The 21,741-nt window shown below is 34.3% G+C and overlaps 1 protein-coding gene across 1 annotated transcript in view; it reads left to right on the top strand.

The window, feature by feature from the left end:
- LOC116168040 (protein O-mannosyl-transferase TMTC2) overlaps positions 1-21,741 on the top strand; it is a 184,275-nt gene that overhangs the window by 116,301 nt on the left and 46,233 nt on the right. Inside the window, exon 5 of the mRNA XM_031483693.1 lies at positions 6,111-6,196. Coding sequence (XP_031339553.1) covers positions 6,111-6,196 — 86 coding nt within the window. The remainder of the gene's footprint in view (positions 1-6,110; positions 6,197-21,741) is intronic.

The raw sequence follows: 21,741 nt of genomic DNA, 5'->3' as shown, positions 1-21,741 counted from the left end.
ACCCACCCTAATCTCTGGTACACTATACGATTTGCCAGACGAAAAATCCTATCATCCTTTCAACCTGCTCATCTAAATTTTTCTCTAATTTCTCATTCTTAATTAGTAACTATCCCCAAATCTCATACCATATTATAAGGTAAAGTAACTTTCCGCTAATTTCCTTTGGATGAAATTAAAGGTCTTAAAATTAGTTACAATTTTGAAATCGTCCTACTGCATCTGATCACTGCGAAACCTTTACCGCACAATGACAATTAAAAAACAAAACAAAGGAATACCTACCCCGCTACTCCTACAACTTCTTCCTTAACTTATTCAAACTAATTGTCGTGTTTGTACTTTTTCGGGTGGCTAAAGGCAGCAAAAGTCACTTCTACCAATACGTTGACTTCTCTCTGACCTATACAACAAGTAGAGCAGTTTCTAGAAATACAATATACTTATATCGTACATAAACCGTTATCTCACAAAAGCGTTTTTAAGAGAAACATACCTAATAAATGGAGAAAACAAAATAACAACGAGGGGAATTACAAAAAAATAATTTAAATTCACATAAACAAACAATGCATTATGTCATTAACTCCTAGAACAATTATAGTAAAGTTTAAAGCTTACAAATAATTTACATACCAAAAAAAACAACAATTTCCAAAAAAATGTGTAATTTTTAAGGCATGTTTCCGATAGAGAAAGCTTTTCTGAGATAGGCAACATACACGATACTGATAAACGGCCTGTGTGGCGCAGTTCAGTTGAAGCTGGACTGTGGTGCTAGGGTCCCTGGTTCGAATCCGGGTTCGGGCGCATGAAACCCCGCCCACTCTGATAAAGTTTCCTTAAAACAAAAGGATTAGAATTTGTTAATCAACTCAGACACCGAACAGCTCTTCATTTCCTGTAAATTGCATGAGCAGCACATCATTTTTGCTTGTTTGTATTTTCCTCCAAACAGTACTGTCGAATATTACTAGCACTATGAAAAATCCTTCGAAGACATTGCACTCAAGCATCCAGAGACAGGAATCTTTCCGAAGTTAACTGGCAAATATCTGAAAATTTATAGTGTGAGAAAGTAACAAACTCTATGGGTCCCTCAAGAAATTAAAAGCCCTTCTTGGTCCGGTTTTAACATTCTCTCGTGCTATAATCTTTTGATTATGCTCTTAATACATAAATAACTATTATTTCCATTACTTAAAATAATTGACGAAGAACATTGTTTTTCCCTAGTTGTTCTACAAACACCAACCTTTTAACTTATTTGCATTATACTTTCAGTTGTTTTGATGAAAATAAGCAATTAAATTCTATATATTTTGACTTCTCTAAGGCATTTGATAGAGTAAACCATAGCATTTTGTGATCTAGACTTTCTCCCGTTGACTTTTGTGATTCAATATTTTCATGGATTCGTTCCTATTTCACAAACAGAATTCAAATGGTAAAATATAAACACTTCATACGTAAACCAATATGTCACATCTGGTGTTCCTTAAGGTGTATATTTAGCTCCACTAGTATTCTTAATAATCTTACTAAACGATATCAAATCTGTGTTTAAATCGTCTAAAATATTATTGTTCGCGGATGATATAAAAATAAATAAAAAATCAATCAACCTGCAATTAGATATCAACGCTCTCAACTCAGATGGAACTTGGTCTCACTAAAACCTTTATTATAACTTTCCACCGCATGTAAATCCTAGTCAATTTACACATACAATAAATAATTGTGCACTTGAAAGAAAATTTAGCGTTACGCAGTAATATACTTGACTCTTGTTCGTTCATCTCTCGAATATTGTTCCCAAGTTTGGTCTCCCTATTACTCCTCTCTTATTCCTTTATTCATTTCTTCAGGTATAAGTTGAACCTGAATTCCTTTGCACACCATTCTTACCTTAAGCACTAATGCTTTGCTTTCTCGTCGTCAGTTTATAAACTTCAACGTAGACTTCAACAACGTCTGGATCTCAAATGCTCTAAATCTCCATAACTAGCAAAAAAAGCAATACGTTCAATATCTTACCTAACGCTCTTTTGAAACACAGGCAAATCGTAATGTTGTGCTTTCTAAAGCAATTGTAAAACCCAATTGTCTCAATTAATATGGTAATTGCAACTGTACTTGATAAAAAACAGATATCGCCTGAACTAAAGTAAAGATTTCATTTTGATGCAATTTAAAAATTAATTAACTACCAGTGGGCTAGTTGGCGGGGATTGCAGGTCAATAAATCACATGGGCTTTTATCATTTGGTGAGAATATTGAGACTGTTCCTTTTCGATTTACTATATTTCGCTTTAAAAACCCGAATGAAAGAATCAGTAATTCTTTAAGCAATATGAAGAGATGCTGTAGCAGTCACATTATGGCTATATTTAATTTTTCTGTCTGTCTGTAAGTCTGAATACAATAACTTGAAAAATCGGCCTTCCTTATTCGGAATTGGCCTAAACATTTAATAGTATATTATACAGGGTGCCCATTATGTATGGAATATCTCCGTAAATATCGAATGTATACAACATTTTTCTATGTGAAAGTTGTTTAACATTTTATTTTCCATAATAAGGCAGCATTCCGTTGTTTTTATTTCAGAAAACAAATGAATAACGAAAAACATTTGATTTTTTTAAATAGCAGGGCACCTTTTCATTAGGTTCATTTGATAGAGATTTTTTTTTCTTTTCTATGATATAACATGTTAACTCTGAGAAATTTCCCTTAAAAGTAGTTCAAAACTGTAGAAGTGGACAGACGGACGGACGGAGAAAACGCAAACAATAGAACATTTTGTTTAATTTTTAAAAGAATGCGGTAAACATTGGTTAAATATGCACCTAAATGTTCATCAATTTTTAGTAAATTTAGGCGACAATCCTTGAATTAAGCCTATATCCTCGATGTACCATTAGCACCCAGAGCAGAGTTCTCATGTTACATTTTAATTTTTCGTACCCAGAATTACATCAGGTGTTAATTGAAAATTTGATAATTAATTCTTACGATGTTAGTATCCCAAACTGAACACTCCTACTCTGCATCCAGAGTTTAAAAATCTGTTATTAAATATTAAACAACCCGTTTCCTTCTCCGCCTTGTGTTGGAACTAAACAATTCATTTGTAGGAAAACTACGCCCTAAACTCCGGTAACGTAATGTAACATCACCGCTTGCATTTTAACGATAACTAAGCTTGTTAAGGAGCAAGACAATGGCCCCATATATACATTATATCAATATATAACGAAGCCCATTTAGATAACGACCAAACTTTTTACATATACCCAGTCCCTTCTACAGATTTCTCGTTTCAAAATGAAATTGACACGTTTTGGGTCGCCTGTTTGCAGAGAATAATAGATTTATTCCCTCTCAGCTCGTGTATGCGTGCGGACCTGCACCAAATTTGATTAAAATTAAATTTCCTAATCCCAGCTGCAATAAATATTTTAATGATAACCTGGTGTAATATTACGTTACAAGTTCTCATTAAAAGTTTCGCGAAACTCCTTGTCGCAGGAGATTAATTCGTACTCATAATTCAAGGAAACAAAAGGATTTATTTGTTACGTTAAATTTCTAATTATAGTTCCTTAACTGTCTTCATTCGAAAATTACCTTCTCTCGCTATTTTAGTACCGTGAAAGTACATCGAATGCAGCAGAGTAATAGAGTTAAATAAGAAAGTTGTATGGGTATATTTTGAGAGATGCCTGTTCTAGTAAGTTCGCCAAGTTGGAAACCGCAAATATCTGTCTTGGATAATTGAGCAACAAATTTTCCCTGTAATACAAATAATCCTGAATATAAATTGTTGAGGTTGTAATTAAATTGGAAATAAGTTTGAAATTATGTTTGCATGTGTAATCTACGTGTAATTATTTAGTAAGTTTTACTTTGCAATGTTGCCGTTCGTTTTAGATCTGAAGTTTTCTCTATGTCATTTTGACCTTCTTTGAACACAGGATGGCACTTTGAAATTAGCGGACTCCATTTTAAGACAGCCAGCTAAAATATTTTTCCGATGTGTGCGTTACAATCGGGGACAACGGAACTGGGCTGGCGTATCGGTACAACTTTGGAAGACTTCTAAATAAGTTCTATGCATACGGAAACATTGCATTCCCACATAGCATTGCATATACCATGTACATTCCACGTGGGATATTGTATATCCATAGAATGTGCAAATGTATGTCGCAAATGTCCGACGTATGTGCAAAATCAAAATCCGCTTCGGTAATTCGGAAGGGGAATCACAATGACATCGTTGGCGACGCACCCCCTATGGGATATAAGTTTGGCAAACTTCACATAATACATAGTATATACGTTTTGGATGTCTTATCTATATGCATGTATATACATCAGACATGCTATGTATATTGGTATATTGACAACTGGATATACCATGAATATTCCGGTAATATGCAAAAGATGTTCAATAGGATATTCTATCTATGTTGTTTACATTCAGAATGGATCTTCTATAGAGATTCCTCTAACATTCGGGAAGTTTACTAGCATCTATACCTACACAAATAAATTCTTTTCACGGAGTGGAGCTTTTTGTTTATTAAGTCTCCTAGTATACAATGGAAAATGTGCTTAAGAAATTATTATTATTTTATTTAACACTGTAGTCTTGAGTCATTTTGATCGTGTTCTTGTTCAACACTATAATAGCGCGAGTTCATAACAAATAGGTTGCTAACATACCTGCCATTCTTGTCCTTATATTAATTTCCATTCAGTCTTTACATATCACTAACACATATTTGCAACTTTAGGTCATGCACACACGAAATAAAAATCATTACTTTCACTGTCCAAATTAGACAAACAAACTCATTAATAACTCGCGGAATAACACTCCCGATTTTTGAAAAATGAACTGTATTTGCATCGCCGTAATTCACAGAAAATGAGACCCTAACGTTTGTAACGTCGGTAATGCAGAAAACGCGTGTATCAAATCCAGAACGTATATACATAACATATAATCCCATGTATATACATAGCACATCCAAAATGTATATTTATAGAATATCCATAGTATATACATAAGATGTACAGGATATTCCCTGTACATTATGGATTTAAAATGTATATACATAAGATATCGAATGGTTGTGGGTTAACGGTAGGGTTAGTCAATTATTGGTTTTCATTCAGGAAACCTATTTCGTAGCATTTCAGCAATCAAAACTCTCAGGCAAAGTATGGGTATAGAGATGAGAGAACCCAAAAAAGGAGCAAATATAAAAATTAAATATCGTTTCATAAAATAATTGTGTTTGAAGGATCATATCGGTTTGTTATACGTGTATATATGCTCAAAGTAAAAGTGTTTACACATTTTTACCAAAATTTCAATACTTCAAGCGGCTTTTAATAAGTGAGCCAAATCATCTTCCCTTGTGCTCAATTAAAATGATAAATTCACATTGCGTATGCTTCAACAGCAATAAGTAGAGTATGACTAGTCTATTATATTGTGCTATTTTGACAAATAAATTAATATTCTGTAATAATTTGTGCGGGTTGTCTCAATAATAACTCAACTAAATGTACCTGTATCTTGCACTAAAACTCATAGCAGTAGTGTTACAGCAATAATCGTGTTTGTATCCCCAAGGGCATTTACCTCCATCAATTTATAACTTTTATTAGCTCCTTAAAGATTGCTTGGCAATTTCTATCGATTGAAAAGTTAGCGTAGGTGCCTCCCCGACACCTATACATTCTAACGCTTCGCTCAAAGTAATTCTCCAATTGGTGCATTCTTTTGCAGTGACTCGCTGAAATATTATTCATATAAATAGGGAAAAAAGGGATGAAGTGATAGATTGCGCGTCAGCATTTAAAAAAAACTGTTTCCCCAAAGAGATTAATCATTTTATTATTCGAATTTCGATCGATATTAGCTTTACATTAACGCAGAAAAGAATAACAAACCCTGTTAGTATTGACCTTTTTTACAAAAAGGAAATAACGTGACAAGTCACGCTGATATATATTGCCGATTGTCAATCTGTAATCCATTCCATTGTAAATTTCACGTCGATTTCTAATAATAAATGTATTGTTGCAGTGGTGTGCTACTTCAGGGTAAGCACCAGCTGGACGAGGCCATTCAAAGCTACCAGAGGGCGATACATTTCAGGCCATCCCTAGCACGTAAGTAATTAAAAATTGACTACTTACCACGCCCGGTTACATGAATTGTCTAACAAATGTTCAATCATATTCAATTTAGCTGTATCTGAACAATTTCATCCCTCTACTATAAGTTGTTGCCTTATTATCAAAGTCACTGTGCCTAGTTTGGGACTATCAATAGTTTTTAGAGAATTTTGGCTCAAGCTTAGAAGTCGAAAATTGAAAATCTTGAAATTCTGATTTGATCTGGATCCTATTTTCGGATTTACCAGAAATACTAGTAGGTATATCTCTAATTTGTTGCTACTTCATACTATTATTATTTTATTTTTTATTTCCTGTGCTTTCTATAAATTATTTTGACTCATTATTAATATGCCGCTTTGCGGTTCTGGTTTAGTCTTCTATTAACGTAAACCGTCAGCTTGGTACACCCGATTTTCATTACAGAAACCTGCATAATATCCTTTAGAACCCAAGTACAAAAAATTAAATGTTATTCCACTAATGGGGTCATCCCGCCTTCATTTTTTATTTCTGATCCACAAAGTACATTAAAAATAAAAAGACCCGTGTGTCCTCAATTTTTATTTGCGAGGAAAATAAACCCAAAATAAATTATTGAAAAGCTGTGTTTTTAGTCCGAATTTGAAACGCTTCAGACTAAATACGTCACAAACCTACAACCAATCACGTAGAAGTGAGCTGGCAACCTTCGCGAGGGTCTGACGTTTGTCACATTTGACGTTATGAGAGGGATGTTTAACTGCATCTAGCACGAAAGTGACAAGTGCCTGTGACAGATGACCCAAGTTATAAATGCCATTCTCCTGCAATATTGCCAAGTCGCTATGTCATCTGAATGGTTCTAGGAGCTGATTGGTCGGGCTTATTACGTCACAGAGCCCGCCACAATCATATCGTTTTGAATAAACCTTTAAAACCGCACATGTTCATTATTGTTTTGCTAATCAGCCTCTATTTTTAAATAAACTTTTACTGTCCAAAAAAATGTTTTATGGTTTCATTCAGGTACACGCTTATTAAATTAGAACTGCGGAATTCAACTATACTATAAACCCCCATTGGGGAACGTCGAATGTTGCGTCAAAAATAGTGGAAAATTTCCCGGTGTGCGTTTCTCCTTTAGTTTTCTTCTTCGAGCCATAAAGAGCAGACTTGAACTGATTCGAATAACCCCAGGAAGAATTAGCATAAATTGGCTCCTCTTCCATAGTATTTGTAACAATTAGAAGAAATATATCCCTAATTGCTTTTAAAATCTATTATCAGGTTAGGAACCTTATATCAGAACATCAGCATAGGTTTATTAATAAGCGATCCACGTTAAAAAACTTGTTAGCGTGTTTTGAGCATTTTTTTTTACAATCAAAAACAAATTACAAATAAATGATTCCCTTTTTTTTAATAAAATGAACCCACTGATAGGTATTGTAATTAACACGCGAATTTTAATAGTTTTTTTTTATAAACTAGGACCTTATGTGGTCGGTTTCTATTTATATTTATTCCAATCATCAAATTTGAAAACATGAGCAGTACATTCGTCTGAGAGAATGTTTTTAGACCCTTGGTATTTTTACACTTTAAACAATTTGTACTTTTGCGGGAAAAATTAGAAAAAATAAATACAAACTCATGCGAGCCGTTACAGGAACTTTGCAGCTATTACAATCCTTCTTACAATTTTTCTAGAATCTCATTGTCATATTTTTAGGATCTATAAAATCTTTAAAATCCTTTAGAGTGTTAGTGGAAGCCGTTTATCATCGTCTTGAAATAATCCTAGAGCCTAAATTCTTCATTACAATCTTCTTATAGAATCTCTCTCGCTGACAACAAATATGCCACAATCCTTAAGAGAAACTGAGCTATCGCTCAGGACGCCTCAACAAATGTACTAGCGAACTGCTGGATGGTGCGTATGGTAGTATGGTAGAATTCTCCTATTAATATTCGAAGAATCCTCCAGAATCACCTTACAGTTTTCGTCGAATCTTGTAAAAATCTCCAAATCTTTTACATATCTTCGTGGAATTCTTTAAAAATTGTGTTAAATGTCTATGGAATAGGTTACATTCAATATCGCTAAACTGCCATATTTTTGAATCTTTATTTAACCTTTCGAAACTATTTAAATCTTTTGAATCCTTCAGAATTTGAGCAGGTATCTTTTCTCAGAAACTCCTTGGGATTTTAATATGGGAAGACCTTCACAATTTTTAGATACCCTAGAGCCTAGGATGTTCAGAACTATAATTAGTCTTGATTGATTTCTGGATATTAATTCTTAAAATGTTCTTAAAAGTGTACTAGAATTTTCTTACGATACTCTTAGAATTTTCTTTTCCTTATTGTTTTTTTTAAGGTTATTCCAATCTCTTAAAGCTCTTATTACTCACTTTGCATTGGATTCATGTCATTTTCTAAGTTATCGACATTTAAGTGTCCTTCAATTTGTTAATTATTCTTGAAATTCTACAGGTTAATGTGGTAGCGAGGTCTCTCTTTGAAAATGCCCTATTACAAAAACAAATTAATTTTAACAAAGCTATTAGAAAATAACAAATTTCTGAATGTGTCTAAAATCAAGCGTTATCTTTACTTCGGCTTCGGAGCAGATTCTTTAGCCCTAAATAAAACTGCCTCCAACATGGAAGGATGCAACTGAAAAGCTCACAATAACGTTGAGCGATTTTTGAGCCAACTCAAAGTTCTCTCTCTACATTTACATCAGCATATTACCGAGATAGAATTTGACAAATTTAGTGCCCTTATTAAACGCTATCTTTCATTGAATGTTCTTTGTTTATTACACCACTTTCATTAAAGTTAAAAAAATTAATAGATAAAATCTAATTTTATAGCCATTTCTGATTTTATGCTTTTACTCACTATAGCGTGTTTTTTTTCCCGAAAACTGTTAATTTGATACTGTTGCAATTTGATTGCCGACTCAATCTGACACGTTATCAATAAATTCCGTGTGATAAATTTGAATAATAAACATATCAAAGTTTTAACGAAAAAATTGTAAACGTAAATGAATAACTAAATAGCGTGTTCTATCGTGTTAACTGCTTGTCGTGTGTTATCAGAATTTGTTTTCTATAGAAGAAGTAGTCGTCTTTCATTTAGTAAATGTTTATTATAACTACGCAGTCACGAAACCGTTGATTTATCGTTAATAATTACCTTTATTAAATTTACTAAGACCTCTTGAGAATAAAACCATCTTTTTTTTGGAACTGCATTAACTTTCGTAGAAGGCAATTCCCATTACGCCAAAATAAATTCCCACAGATATAATGTATTGCAAATGAAAGCAATCAAACTGCCAATTTAAATTTAAGGGTTGGACAAGCTATACGCACACATAAACGAAACTCCAACCCTAATATATTGCTCACACTCCCTTAGAAAAGTGAAACGCTGAGGATGGTAGATATACGGATCCGGTCATTATTAAAAATATATTTATAAATCATCTTGAGTCAGAAAGGCGGTATACTATATGCATACAGACCAATTCAAATGCATATTTTATTTATTTATGGGGAAAAATCAGCATATTACAACACCTACCGTCGGGATAACTGAGAAATTGTGGAGGTGTGCGTTTTTTAGCAGTAAATACAGTTTGGTACCTATCGGAAACTGAGTATATTTCACGAAAGGTAATGTGCAATTTAAATGTATCTAACGTTTCTAATAAAATCTACGCTCAACAGATATTTTTGAGTGGGACCACCCCCAACTTTTGGATAATTTTGTTGAATGGGTTATGAGTTATGACGTTTCACTTTTTCGCGTCGGTGTTAATAGTCAAATTGCGCCAATTCGTGTAGGTCTAGGTATTTTTGTCGTTTAGTTATTTCTTGACGTTTGATTTTCTTTAGAAATGTTTGTTTGTCGTTTTTTTCTACCTTTGAAATATTTATTAGCGGGGGTTCAGGTACTGCCATTTTTTCAACAGAGCGAATTCCGCTACAGGAATGTTAACCATTTCTGTTCCGTCGTCTTCTGAAAAAAACCTGTTTCTATGTAGCAAAAAAATCTGAACAAGATTTGACTTTTTGGGAGGATTAGTTTCATTGTGAATGGATTCAGTTTCTTGACCTTATACTCATTTATTAGTTTTTGTCGATTTTCCTTCGGGTGAGCCCAAGCCAAATGGATCAAACATTTTCCGCAATAAAGGCATTTCACCTGGGTCAAGGTCTGAGTCACTTAAGGCCAAAAATCGGGTCAACCTCGGAATGAGAGATGATAAGCTATAAACTTGTATACACCTTTATTTTGGCATTTTGAAAGTTGTCTGTCCTTGTGCACGATAACGTTGTTTAGAAACGTCCGATCGCTTTGAAAATGGGTACACATGTACAGCGTATAAGAAAAGTCGCTATTGTTTTTCAGCTACGTAGACCGAGGATCGTTCCGTATTCAGTTGTATCGGTTTTTTTTATATTAAGGTAATGGTAATGCCCCTAAAAGTACCTAAGTAAATATCCGAAATTAGTTGCCATAACTAATATTAAGTAAATACAACATCAAATGCCAATACACGCCACTTTCCATAGTTATATGTAATGGCACACTAATCCTATGACAAATACGGTCAATATCATGCAACGAAAAACCACTAAAATTCGTGTATTAATATTAAACAACGCGCAAAGTTCAGAACAATTCATTCGCATCGATCATCCCTCATACAAATAAAAAAATGAAATTTAGTTTTCCATTACACGGTTTCATTATATTCGTTTTGTTAAAAAAAGGGAAAATTATCAAAACTAGAATAATAATTGAAGGGATTTTAATTTAAAAATTTAACACTGGCAATCGGATCAAACGATTTTTTAAACATTATTTTAGTTGACTAATTAATTACAAACTAACGCAGTGCTCCCAAAATTTAAATAAAACGTGCATTATTCATTTTAATTTTAATCGCTCTCGATCGACCGATCTGTATGAATATATGCGAACATAAAATTCGTTGTCTGTATCGAGGCGGATAGTAATGGTGAACGAATGTACTGTGAAATTGGAAGATGAACACAAAGAGTAACGTGTTCACGTATTTTAGAAGTTGTCGGGTTTCGATATAAACTTCGTTGAGTTTAATCTTGATTTCACAACGTTGAGAGCTTTTTATACGTATGTAAAGCAGTGGGGATTTTGTTGCGGTGTGAATAGGGCGTGTGAGATATTGTTAAGTTTTGATCTGAATTGAACTAGGCAGGCCTTGCGAAGTTCAATTCATTAAATAAATTAGGTATGTCGCATTGTAGTAATGCAAACTTTAAACAAGCATTAAACGAATTTATTTGCATTTATTTATTTAAACCATTATCAGGATCACTGCAAGTTTAGATTTGTCTCTTCAACATTAATTTATATTGACATTGAAACGAAAGCTACGGAATATTCCTTTGGTAGACTTCTCGTTTAATTACAAACGATAAACATTTATGGACGGAAAATTCTCTTCCACTTGAATGCGCCACACTGAAGCTATTATTTTACACATGTGCTTTTATGATTTGATGGCAAGGCCAATTGAATACAATTCGAGTAACGACGTAAAGACGTGTGACTTCTATGACTAATTGCAGATTAATTAGTATAGATTTGCTTTTGAATAAGTGCTCTTCATTGTAAAAATTTAATATAAAATTATATTTGTACACTCGCTTCATATCATTTAGGTCTAGTACAACGCTAGTTTATTGCAGTGATCTTAGCCACACTTGGAAATACGAGTCGAGCGACGTAATTTTGCCAACTAAAACTCATTTCATTAAATTTTACAAAACATGTTTAATTAATTTATCAAATAAAGCAAAAACCATCAAAGTAAAATGCAAAAAAGGCTCATACAAATATTAATTAAATGTCGACTATGCCAAATGAATTCCTATTTCATCTAATTAAATATACTTAAATGTGCAAACTTTTTAAACTACTTCACGATATTTTACTGCAGTTACCTACGGATTACCGGCTTTCATTCTGTTTTGTTCACTTCTTGACGACTCCTTGCGTTTTGTAATAGGGGGATTTTTAATAAATAGAGAGGAACAAGCACCCACTCCTTAAAATACGAATGCGTACTTTTACATCTCACAATTAGGACCATCATTAAAGAACCACCTCGATCGATTCTCGACCTCGATCTCTCCACGAAGAAGGGCCGGAGATTTACGCTTTATGTGCTTGCAGAAAGCTCGGAATCAATACGCTGTGTATTTTTCCGATGCATATGTGACATAAATAGAACCAAAGGAGTTCGGTGTAAACAGCGGTATATTTCGTTATATTACATCAAAATGTCTTCCTAGCTTTGAATGTCATAAATTCCCTAATGTGAAGGAAGATATTTTTAGTAGGGCGCCATCAGTTAGACATGCCTTCGCTAGGACTGTCACATTAAATGTCAAAATTATTTAATTTGTAAAGCAGCAATTTCTCTGATTTAAGTTGCATTTATGTCTGTCAATTGATATAGACGCAGTGTATTAGCTGAGCTGAAAAAGAATAGACCTTCCTCATATCCTTAAGAACGTGTGTACCAATTTTGTAGCGTAACGAACCCTTGGTGGCGCATTCGCTACTCTACAATATTTTGTGGTTGTCAGTGGCGGCTCGTGTGTTACAAATACAGAGGTTCTCCAAGCTCTGCAGTAATATTTATTGAACCCCGAAAAAGTCCCGGATTTTCTGAGACGCTCGTCCTCGCAGTGCTCATTCAAACATTCCACAAAGTTTATGTAGTCAATCACTGTAGTTAGACAAAACCATAGAGGAAACAAAACACGCCGACTTTGCCATTTCTTCGTTAATTTTTTGTAATATTTACCCAATAGGCAGAATCTAGTTTGTTCTCTTATATTTACTGTGCCTAGTAAAGCGTGTTATGATGTATTCCGACTCGAAGTTCACGGAAAAATTAAATAAAATTATAGCACCTTTGAGTTGAGTAGGGGGTCCGTTAACTGCCCCCCCCCCCACTGAGAGATTTGATAGTCGTATTATTTTAAAATGAATGCGCTCGTTATGCGCTCATATGCGCCACCGATAATAACTCTTGCGCCATTATCGTTGTTTAGAAATCCGAAAAAACTTTTGGGGGCCAAGTGAACGTAGCCCCCCCCCCCAGTACGTATTTTGTCGCTTGTAACTACGTCACCTGATACATTTGGTTATGCGCTCAATTGCGCCACTTGAATTAAACCTAGCGCCATTACGGTTAAGCCATAAAAAATTTTTAAAAAATGGAGGGTCTAGCGTTTTCAAAAGTTACGTTTTTTAACATGTTTTTTCTACTACATCGTACCTTTCATCATACACTAAAATGAGCCGTAAACATAAATCTTTGCGCATTATAATTTTTGAGAACCTTTTTTAGTACCTATAGAACTATAACGCTATTCATTTAAGAAGGCAGCGGTAGAAAGCATAGGGATAGGGACAGTTTAACCTTCACTGTGATTGGTTAAAACGAGTCACTATTACCCTGAAAAATAAAACGACTGACGAATTCTGTCTGTTAGAAGTTTCATTTACGAACTAAACTGTCGAACTGTCATTAGCTGTCAATTTCAAAGATCCAAGCGTGATATCGTTTGATTTATAATTATATATAAGTGGTAGATATCGACATGTGGGTATCAAAAGAACTGAAATTTCACGTAGAATCCAAAAATGTAATAAAAAATAGGGGTTTAAAATAACGAAGTTACTAGCCACTTCCGATATTTCCGTAAGTGCGTCAATTTTGGAAATATTTTACATCGATTCGGCCTTCGGTAACTCCTAAGTACAATTTTTAAAAACCTACCTATTTTACTTTCCCAGAAACTTTTAACTAAAGCTCCCAAAAAAACACCCTGTATAGTGTTTCTGAAACACTATAATGGTGCAAAGATTTTTGTTTACGGCGCATGTTGGCGCATGATGAAAGGTACGATGTAGTGGAAAAAACGTTAAAAAACGTAACTTTTGAAAACGTTGTTAGCCACCCCCCCACTTTTTAAAATTTTTTTATGACTTAACCGTAATGGCGCTAGCTTTAATTCAAGTGGCGCAATTGAGCGCATAACCAAATGTATCAGGTGAACTAGTTACAAGCGACTAAATACGTACTGGGGGGGACTACGTTCACTTGCCCCCCCCCCAAATGGTTTTTCGGATTTCTAAAAAATGATAATGGCGCAAGAGTTATTATCAGCGGCGCATATGGGCGCATTCATTCTAAAATAATACGGCTATCAAATCTTTCAGTGGGGGGGCCAAGTTAACGGACCCTTGAGTAGGTACTGCGTTCATTATAACTAAAAATATATAGGAGTTGTGTGTCCCATCACTATAAACTTTGATTCTCGGACTACGATATAATGATCACTGACAACCGAAAGTTTCGTGAAAAAATTCGTAAATTTGAAAATTATTTCCTTTGAGATAGCGAGAGATCATAGGTCGCATCAGGACGTTTTGGAAATATTCAGTCCCGCGTTAGTAATAATGAGATACGACACTTTTCGATCTCGGTTTACAACTTTTCGGAAACTTTTGCAGTAAAGGAAAACTTTATATTATTTAGTTGACAGCGCGATAAAAAAAATAGTTCGGCATAATTCATCGCGAAAGACTTTTTTAAGCGACCTATCATAATCATCCTAAGTGTTTGGAAGGTTAACAGTTACCTACCTACTCCCGAGTAATTGTCGATTATAAAAAGTTTAATAATCCAAAAGGCCGGAGGCAGACCGGAACGCTTTTCCTTGCGCTAGAATATTAAATGGCCCATAAAATATTAGTGATTTACATTCATTATCACAATCAGGTAGCCCGTCTTCCTCTCAATTATTTAAAGATTGTACAAAATTTATTCAGGAGCCGATCGAGTATGAAATTGATCAATGATCGCCAGAAATAATTAATACAGAAATTTCAATCTAAGAGTTAGTCTTTTATATTTCTTTGGACTGCAGCATCGCTTGAAGTATTTAAGTTGAGTGCATTTAAAGAAAATTTAAATTGCTTTCCTGACAATAATAGATTAGAAAGGATTTCCGATTGGATAATAATTGAGCCGTGCCGAGTTTGAAATAAACGTAGAGGATATTTTAATTTGTTGCTCATGCGGCAGTGGAATTGAACAACGGATTTATATATTATGTTACATCTTCATAATGAAATTTTAATATAACTACGTTAGGTTTCCATAAAGGTTGTCTTCGGAGTCGCTTCAGCTTCAGGGAGGGTAGAGATTCATGAATATATAATCTGTTGCCGACTACGAAGGATAGAACTTCTTGTAATTAACACTTCTTATGGAAATCCCGTTAAATTAAACGACGGTCTGGACTGGAAAATATATTCGGGAAATAAAACTAATCTACATTTAGTAGTATTTCATATTTTATTTTGGCACGGAATCTTGGGAATTACTCCAACTTCACTAAGAAGTAACGCAGGAGCTGGATTTAAAACTTTTTCCCCTGAACATCCGGGTGGCACGTAATCTATTAATATTATTGCAAATGGCCGAAACCGCGCACGGTTTTGTTATTTAGATATTTCAGTCGATACGCCGATAGGGATCTCACGAAATGAAAACGTATATAAAAAAAAACTACAACGAATTGATGTAGTTTTAAACGTTTTCCAATAGCGACATATGCTAAAGTTGATTGTAAGACATAAATTATTTTGTGATACATCTCCCCTGTCGTGAATTTTTTATTGCGGATTATGTAATTAGAATGGAAACAAATAGATTTTTAATTGTTCGGTTTGTACGCACACTGTATACCATTTTCTTCTTTTAGCCACGCATTAATTTTTTTCTGATGGTTATCAGTTTTCATATCACATACATTCACATCTAACACATAAATGTAATTAAGCTGACCATTTGATTCTCATGTATTTTCTACGTTTTGTCATTACGTTCATGCATAAATGATAGCTTTTAGTATTCATTCTTTGTGTCAGCTCATGCGATGTACAGATACACAAAATATTTGGTGTTAGTAATCTATTTTTCGCGTTGTCCATTAGTGATAATGTGATTTAGCATGAAATTTTAAAGTTTGGTAGTCATATAAACTGATTGTGGCGTTCCGGAGAAGCAACGATACACGAAGGCGCTGATCTTAGTTTAATGTAAGTTGTGGAGTTTTAAAAGCATTTCCTTACGAAAGCCATTTAATGCCATCTAAATAGGAGTGAAATTTAAAAATTTTCAATCCCCGAGGGAGAAGTATGAGTATGCCAACCATCACGCGATGTTCGAATAGTAGCAACCTTATCGATGAGGGTTTTGGTGTCATCAACACTCCACTAGGGCGCAGTACAGCCGTGATAGGTAAAAATCGGGGGTACCTTTAGTTTGTCTTGTCAGTTTTCACTTTTCCTGCATTTCTGTACTCATATAACCAACAGAAGAACATGCTAACGAAAGGGGACGTGCAAAACCACAAATGTTTGACTTTTATACCATGCTGTATGTGACCGATTCTGGATTAAGAAAATTATTTTCTGGGTGATAAATATCAAGCATATCCAGGAGATTGTCCCACGCGACCATTTATTGTTTCTGGTATATGAGAATTGTTGTTCTCTCGAAAGTACCACCAACAATAAATTTGACATGCAAAAATAGAATAACCTTTCATATTTTACAGGATTTTACATGTCGTTAAAAATGCAATTATTGGAGAACGACTAAAAATGGCACTATATTTATTAAAACATAATAGAAAAACAAATACAGGAATGAAAAAGGGATATTACGCTTCCTATTTTACTGATTTTATAAAAAGTCCACGAGTGAATATTTTAACTCTCTCTAATACATTAGTCACCAAAATTGCATTAAATGGTATTATTTGACATCGTGCTTTGACAATCTGAAATTTGTACAACTGCGTTTCAAATTTTACCTTCTTGTATTGGGATTATGAGCATCTGTAACCATTATCGCTGCTCGAGTGGTACGTGAATTTTTTTCAAGAAACCTTTTTTCTTAAAAGCTTATTCCGAGGCTTATTCCGTACGCGTTTTGTTAAATGAGGTACGTATTGCTCTGTGCAATGGAAAAGGACTACTAAACCACCCACAAAATACCTGTTCAGAACTTCATTAAATATTCTTGATTATAAACTGTCGCAAAACACGACCGGCCTCCACTACAATGAAAAAGAAAATCCCGATAAAAAGTTAATTTTTTCATTTAGAGATCTCAGCATCCTTGATCATATTCAATATCTCCAAGGAATAATTTAAAAAATTTTGAATAACACCTAGCATAACTCTGGGCACGTATTTCAAATTTCACAATAGAACTATAATCCTAGTTCTATTAAACACAAAGCTGTTCATTGACTAATAAAATAACTTTTTATGGGCATGTTTCCAGATACCACGCATGAAAACGATCGATAGACAATTAATCAAAGAAATCTTAGTTACTTGTACTTTTTAATAATCCAATAATCGGGTCGTTAACTGTAACTTTTCTTTCACGAATTCCTTTGAGGCCGTCGTAGATTAAATCAATTAACTTTCTTCAATAAACAAATTTCACTATCAAAACACGAACGCCATCCTAACATACTCATCCAAAAAATCATCGTTTAAAACGTGCACTAATACTGTCAGATCATCACCGAAAACAGCCTCGCTTTTCATTATGTTCTCGTATTTAAAGAATCTCCTCTCTTCTACATTAAAAAATCTCCTTCTTTAAGATTTCGTAAGTTGTTTTCTTATCGTCGATTACACGTGCTTATCTTTAAACTACTTAAATTTCACCTTGCGCAAAATGATAACAAATGTTCCTATTGCAATGGCCCCATAAACATTTTAATATACTTCAAAAAATTGATATTCCACATACAGGCTGACCCATTATTATTATAGGTTCTGTCGCTAGGAACCAACCTTCTCACGCTGAAACCGTTTGAAATATACACATGAAAATCAGAACGCTTCCATTTGATATTATTTCACATATTTTTGTGACACGGTTTCGGAGTGCGACCTCTATCCTGGTTTTTTTTTTTAAATTGCAATATGGGCCATGCGATACGTCATTAGAAAGCTTATTTTTTTCTCTTTATGATTACCTTAAAAATATATGGTGTTAAATTAGAAAATATCGCAGAAAAATTAGAATAAACCTTGTCATATACTTGGCTGGTATTGCACTTTAAATTTAGATACCTTTAAATTATCAGAACCTCAAAAATTAACAGAAAATCAATGAGCAGGTCGCAGATCTGGGCAGGAATTCATTCAAAATGGAATTAATTGATGATTTAATTGTATTTGGGGAATTAAATCCAATGGAATTAAGCCTTTTTTAGCACTGCTATAAAAGGACTTATAATTAAATCCTTCTACAGAAAGAATTGTAATTGTGAATTGTAAAAAAAACTTAAATCACACGAAAGGTTTAAGCTACCATTTGAAGGCTTAATTCTTTTCAGAGATGCTACATCAGAAAACATCCTATGCGAAAAGGAAACGTTGGATATACAGGGTGGCACAACAAAAACGAACCGGACTGAATAACTCGTAAGGAAATAGGTTTTGGAAAAAAAGCAAAAACTCTTCAACTTTGGTTGGAAGGGGGACATCTTTTACGTAAAAATTTACACCCCTGGCGTTAACTCCCTAAGCAGTGTTGCCACTTCTTCAATAATTTTAGATTGAACGTTGGGTTGAGTGACACATCATTGGAAAGTGCTTTTAATTTCCTACACGTTTGTGGTTTATTTTTCAAATTTGAGCAATCTGTTGCAAACGTTACTATCAAAACGTCTCGCAAAGCGATTTAAAGAGTATGGTTTCGGCAAAGAAATTCTAGAAAAAATTGTAAAGTGCGTGATTCAAAATTCAGCAAATATCATTAATAATCATTTATACTCCTGTGTCTTAAAATAGGCAACTTGTTACCATAACAAGCAGGCATTTATTTATTAAATAAAATTTTTTTATTTTTCATTTGCGTATTATATGTCAATTATATCTGTCATATGTGATATATTTAAAGCAAGAAAATGGGCCCCAGTTAGTCCGTTACTTAATTTTAGTGCTTCATATGGAACAGTTTTTTTGAGGATAGCATTCCAGGTATTGAATTAAGGGAATGATGGTTAATTTTTTGAACCTATTATGAATGTAAAGGAAAAGAGAAACATATCTTACATGTCTTACAGCACTAACTTTTACAAGAACAAAAGACTCGATTTTCACAGTTTTTTCAAATGTTAGTGTATTTACTCTGCTCCCTCCCCTGCTACAGAAAGAGGTAGTTAGTATTCACAAATGATATATACATCTCTTTAAACCTTCAAGAAATCTTTGTTTTCTTTTTCTTTTTTTAGTAAAGCAAAAAAATTCAAAGATGATAATTACTTCAAAATTACTTAAAATTCACCGGTTGAGACGAAACAAGAAAGGGTGAAGTGCGCAACGAACTTCTTTATTCCTGTCATCGTTGCAAGGAAACAATTTCACCTTAGAGCAAATGGGTCACTCCTCTAATGCGAGAAGGAATGAAAGGGGAAAGCCACTGGATCCTAGAATAAGGATAAAATTGAAATTGAAAATACAGTCGTATTCGATGCATGAAGAAATGAGCAATGAAGGAAGCCGATACATATTTGAAAGAAAATGTTATGAAAAAAAGTGTGAAGTATGAGAAACCGATAAGAAATCTGAACAAAAAGTAGAGGAAAGGATGCAAATATGGGCTACCCATTTTATTTTTGCTTATAAAAAAAAATAAACATTCTATTTTAATTCCAAAGGTACCTAAGGATAACTATATTAATTAGTTACAACATATCCTAAGTGCAGATTGATTAAGAGAGAGTGCGAGAGCCTTTATTTAAGAAACGAACGATTTTGAGCAAAAAATGGTCAAATTTACAGAACCCGGTCTAATCAAGTTCTAAAGTTTCCCAGTCCATTTAATCATGGCCCCGGTCAGAAATTTGTATCTTTTATACATCTTTAAAGAGCTCAGAGTTTTTCAAGCCTCTTCACCGTCTTCTGGTCGCTTTCCTCGAAAAGCCCAGAGTTGTTCGTTTCCTTTTGAAGCTTGCAAATGATGCACTCCCTCAATGTACCATAGGTCTACTCACACCCATCTAGTCTGTTTTAGAGCTTTTAGAATTTAGACTTACAGGTCACTGTATTTCAGGCCCACTCTAGGTCGTTCTTACCCCATTCCACAGCTTACTAGACCCTACCGAAATCTCTATTGCAACGTTTTGTGGGACTTCTTTACAAAGTCTTTACCAGTTCCTTTAAAAGAAAATTAATCCCATACTGCTATTATAAGTACTTTTCTTCCAACATTCGGGAAAACTTATTGCTAATGCTAATTGCGATTTAGAGCTTACTGTACACAATTACCATCGCCTCACGTGACTAATTTCAAAATAAGTGAACATGAAAATTACATTAGTATTAAATAAATTAGATTACGGCCGTGCGCGTATCAGAACTGTGAATTTACGTTATTAAAGGGCGTTAAAATTACGAAAAGGGGAACGAAATCTGGGTTTAATAAATAAATAGGATTAAATAAATTTTTCAAACAAAAATTACGCAGAGATATAAAATCTAAATTCAGTTTTCATATTCTTTAACATCGAGATAATAAATTTTTGATATTACATTTCTGTATTTGAAAAGGGGATTGTAATAAAAGAGTAGCGTCATTCTTTCGGAAGATATACGCGTATGTATTCGTATTCAAACTAAGACCTTATCAGCTTACATATTAGAGAATCAAAATCCACTCAGCGAGAATAAAGGAAGGTACGGTCAGAATATTGATGAACATCGTCCGAGATGCTAAATTATCTTGCAATCAAAATCCCTTCAAAAGCCTTTTCATATTTTCGTGGAACAAGGTCTTGTAAGCCCGGCCCATATTCATTGCGAGCTCGTCCCAAAGGATCGCATCTTCATTTTGCTCGTGCAATAAAACTCCGCCACCGGAACGCGTTTTGCATAAAAATATGTCGAGGATGAAGAAGAGATTCCCGACCCCGGTCCAGATATGAATTGGCGTTATTAAGGAATCTGAATGTTAAATATCTACGCCTTCGTCGACCGAGGGTGTACTTTCCGCGAGGGGTAAAATTGCTTCTCATTTATTGACGATTTCCTTCTTTATTACCGGTTGAATTTCGTTTGCGCTCTTTTAAACGTATACAATTTTGCGTGTGACAAAAACGACGGAGGTGACGAGATGCGCTCGAAAGCGGAGGCTTAGAAAGTAGAAAAGGGCGTCGGTCGCGTATAAATAATGTTGAAGTTTGCATTCGAGCTTCCGTGCGCCCGTGGGAAAGAAGAACAACAATAAAACATTTAGAGCAAAATGGAATCAAAAAGCAAGTCACGCGTTCAGTTAAAATATGGCCGAAGCGCGGGGAAAGTGTTTGATAATGTGCTGACTTCTACACATTTATCAAAATAACCGCTTAAAAATGCGGTCTACGAAAGCACGG

This window comes from Photinus pyralis, unplaced genomic scaffold (genome assembly GCF_008802855.1).
Source record: "Photinus pyralis isolate 1611_PpyrPB1 unplaced genomic scaffold, Ppyr1.3 Ppyr1.4_LG4, whole genome shotgun sequence".
NCBI lineage: Eukaryota > Metazoa > Arthropoda > Insecta > Coleoptera > Lampyridae > Photinus > Photinus pyralis.
Note: the sequence above shows the minus strand (reverse complement) of the source record. Positions and strands in the feature narration are given on the sequence as shown.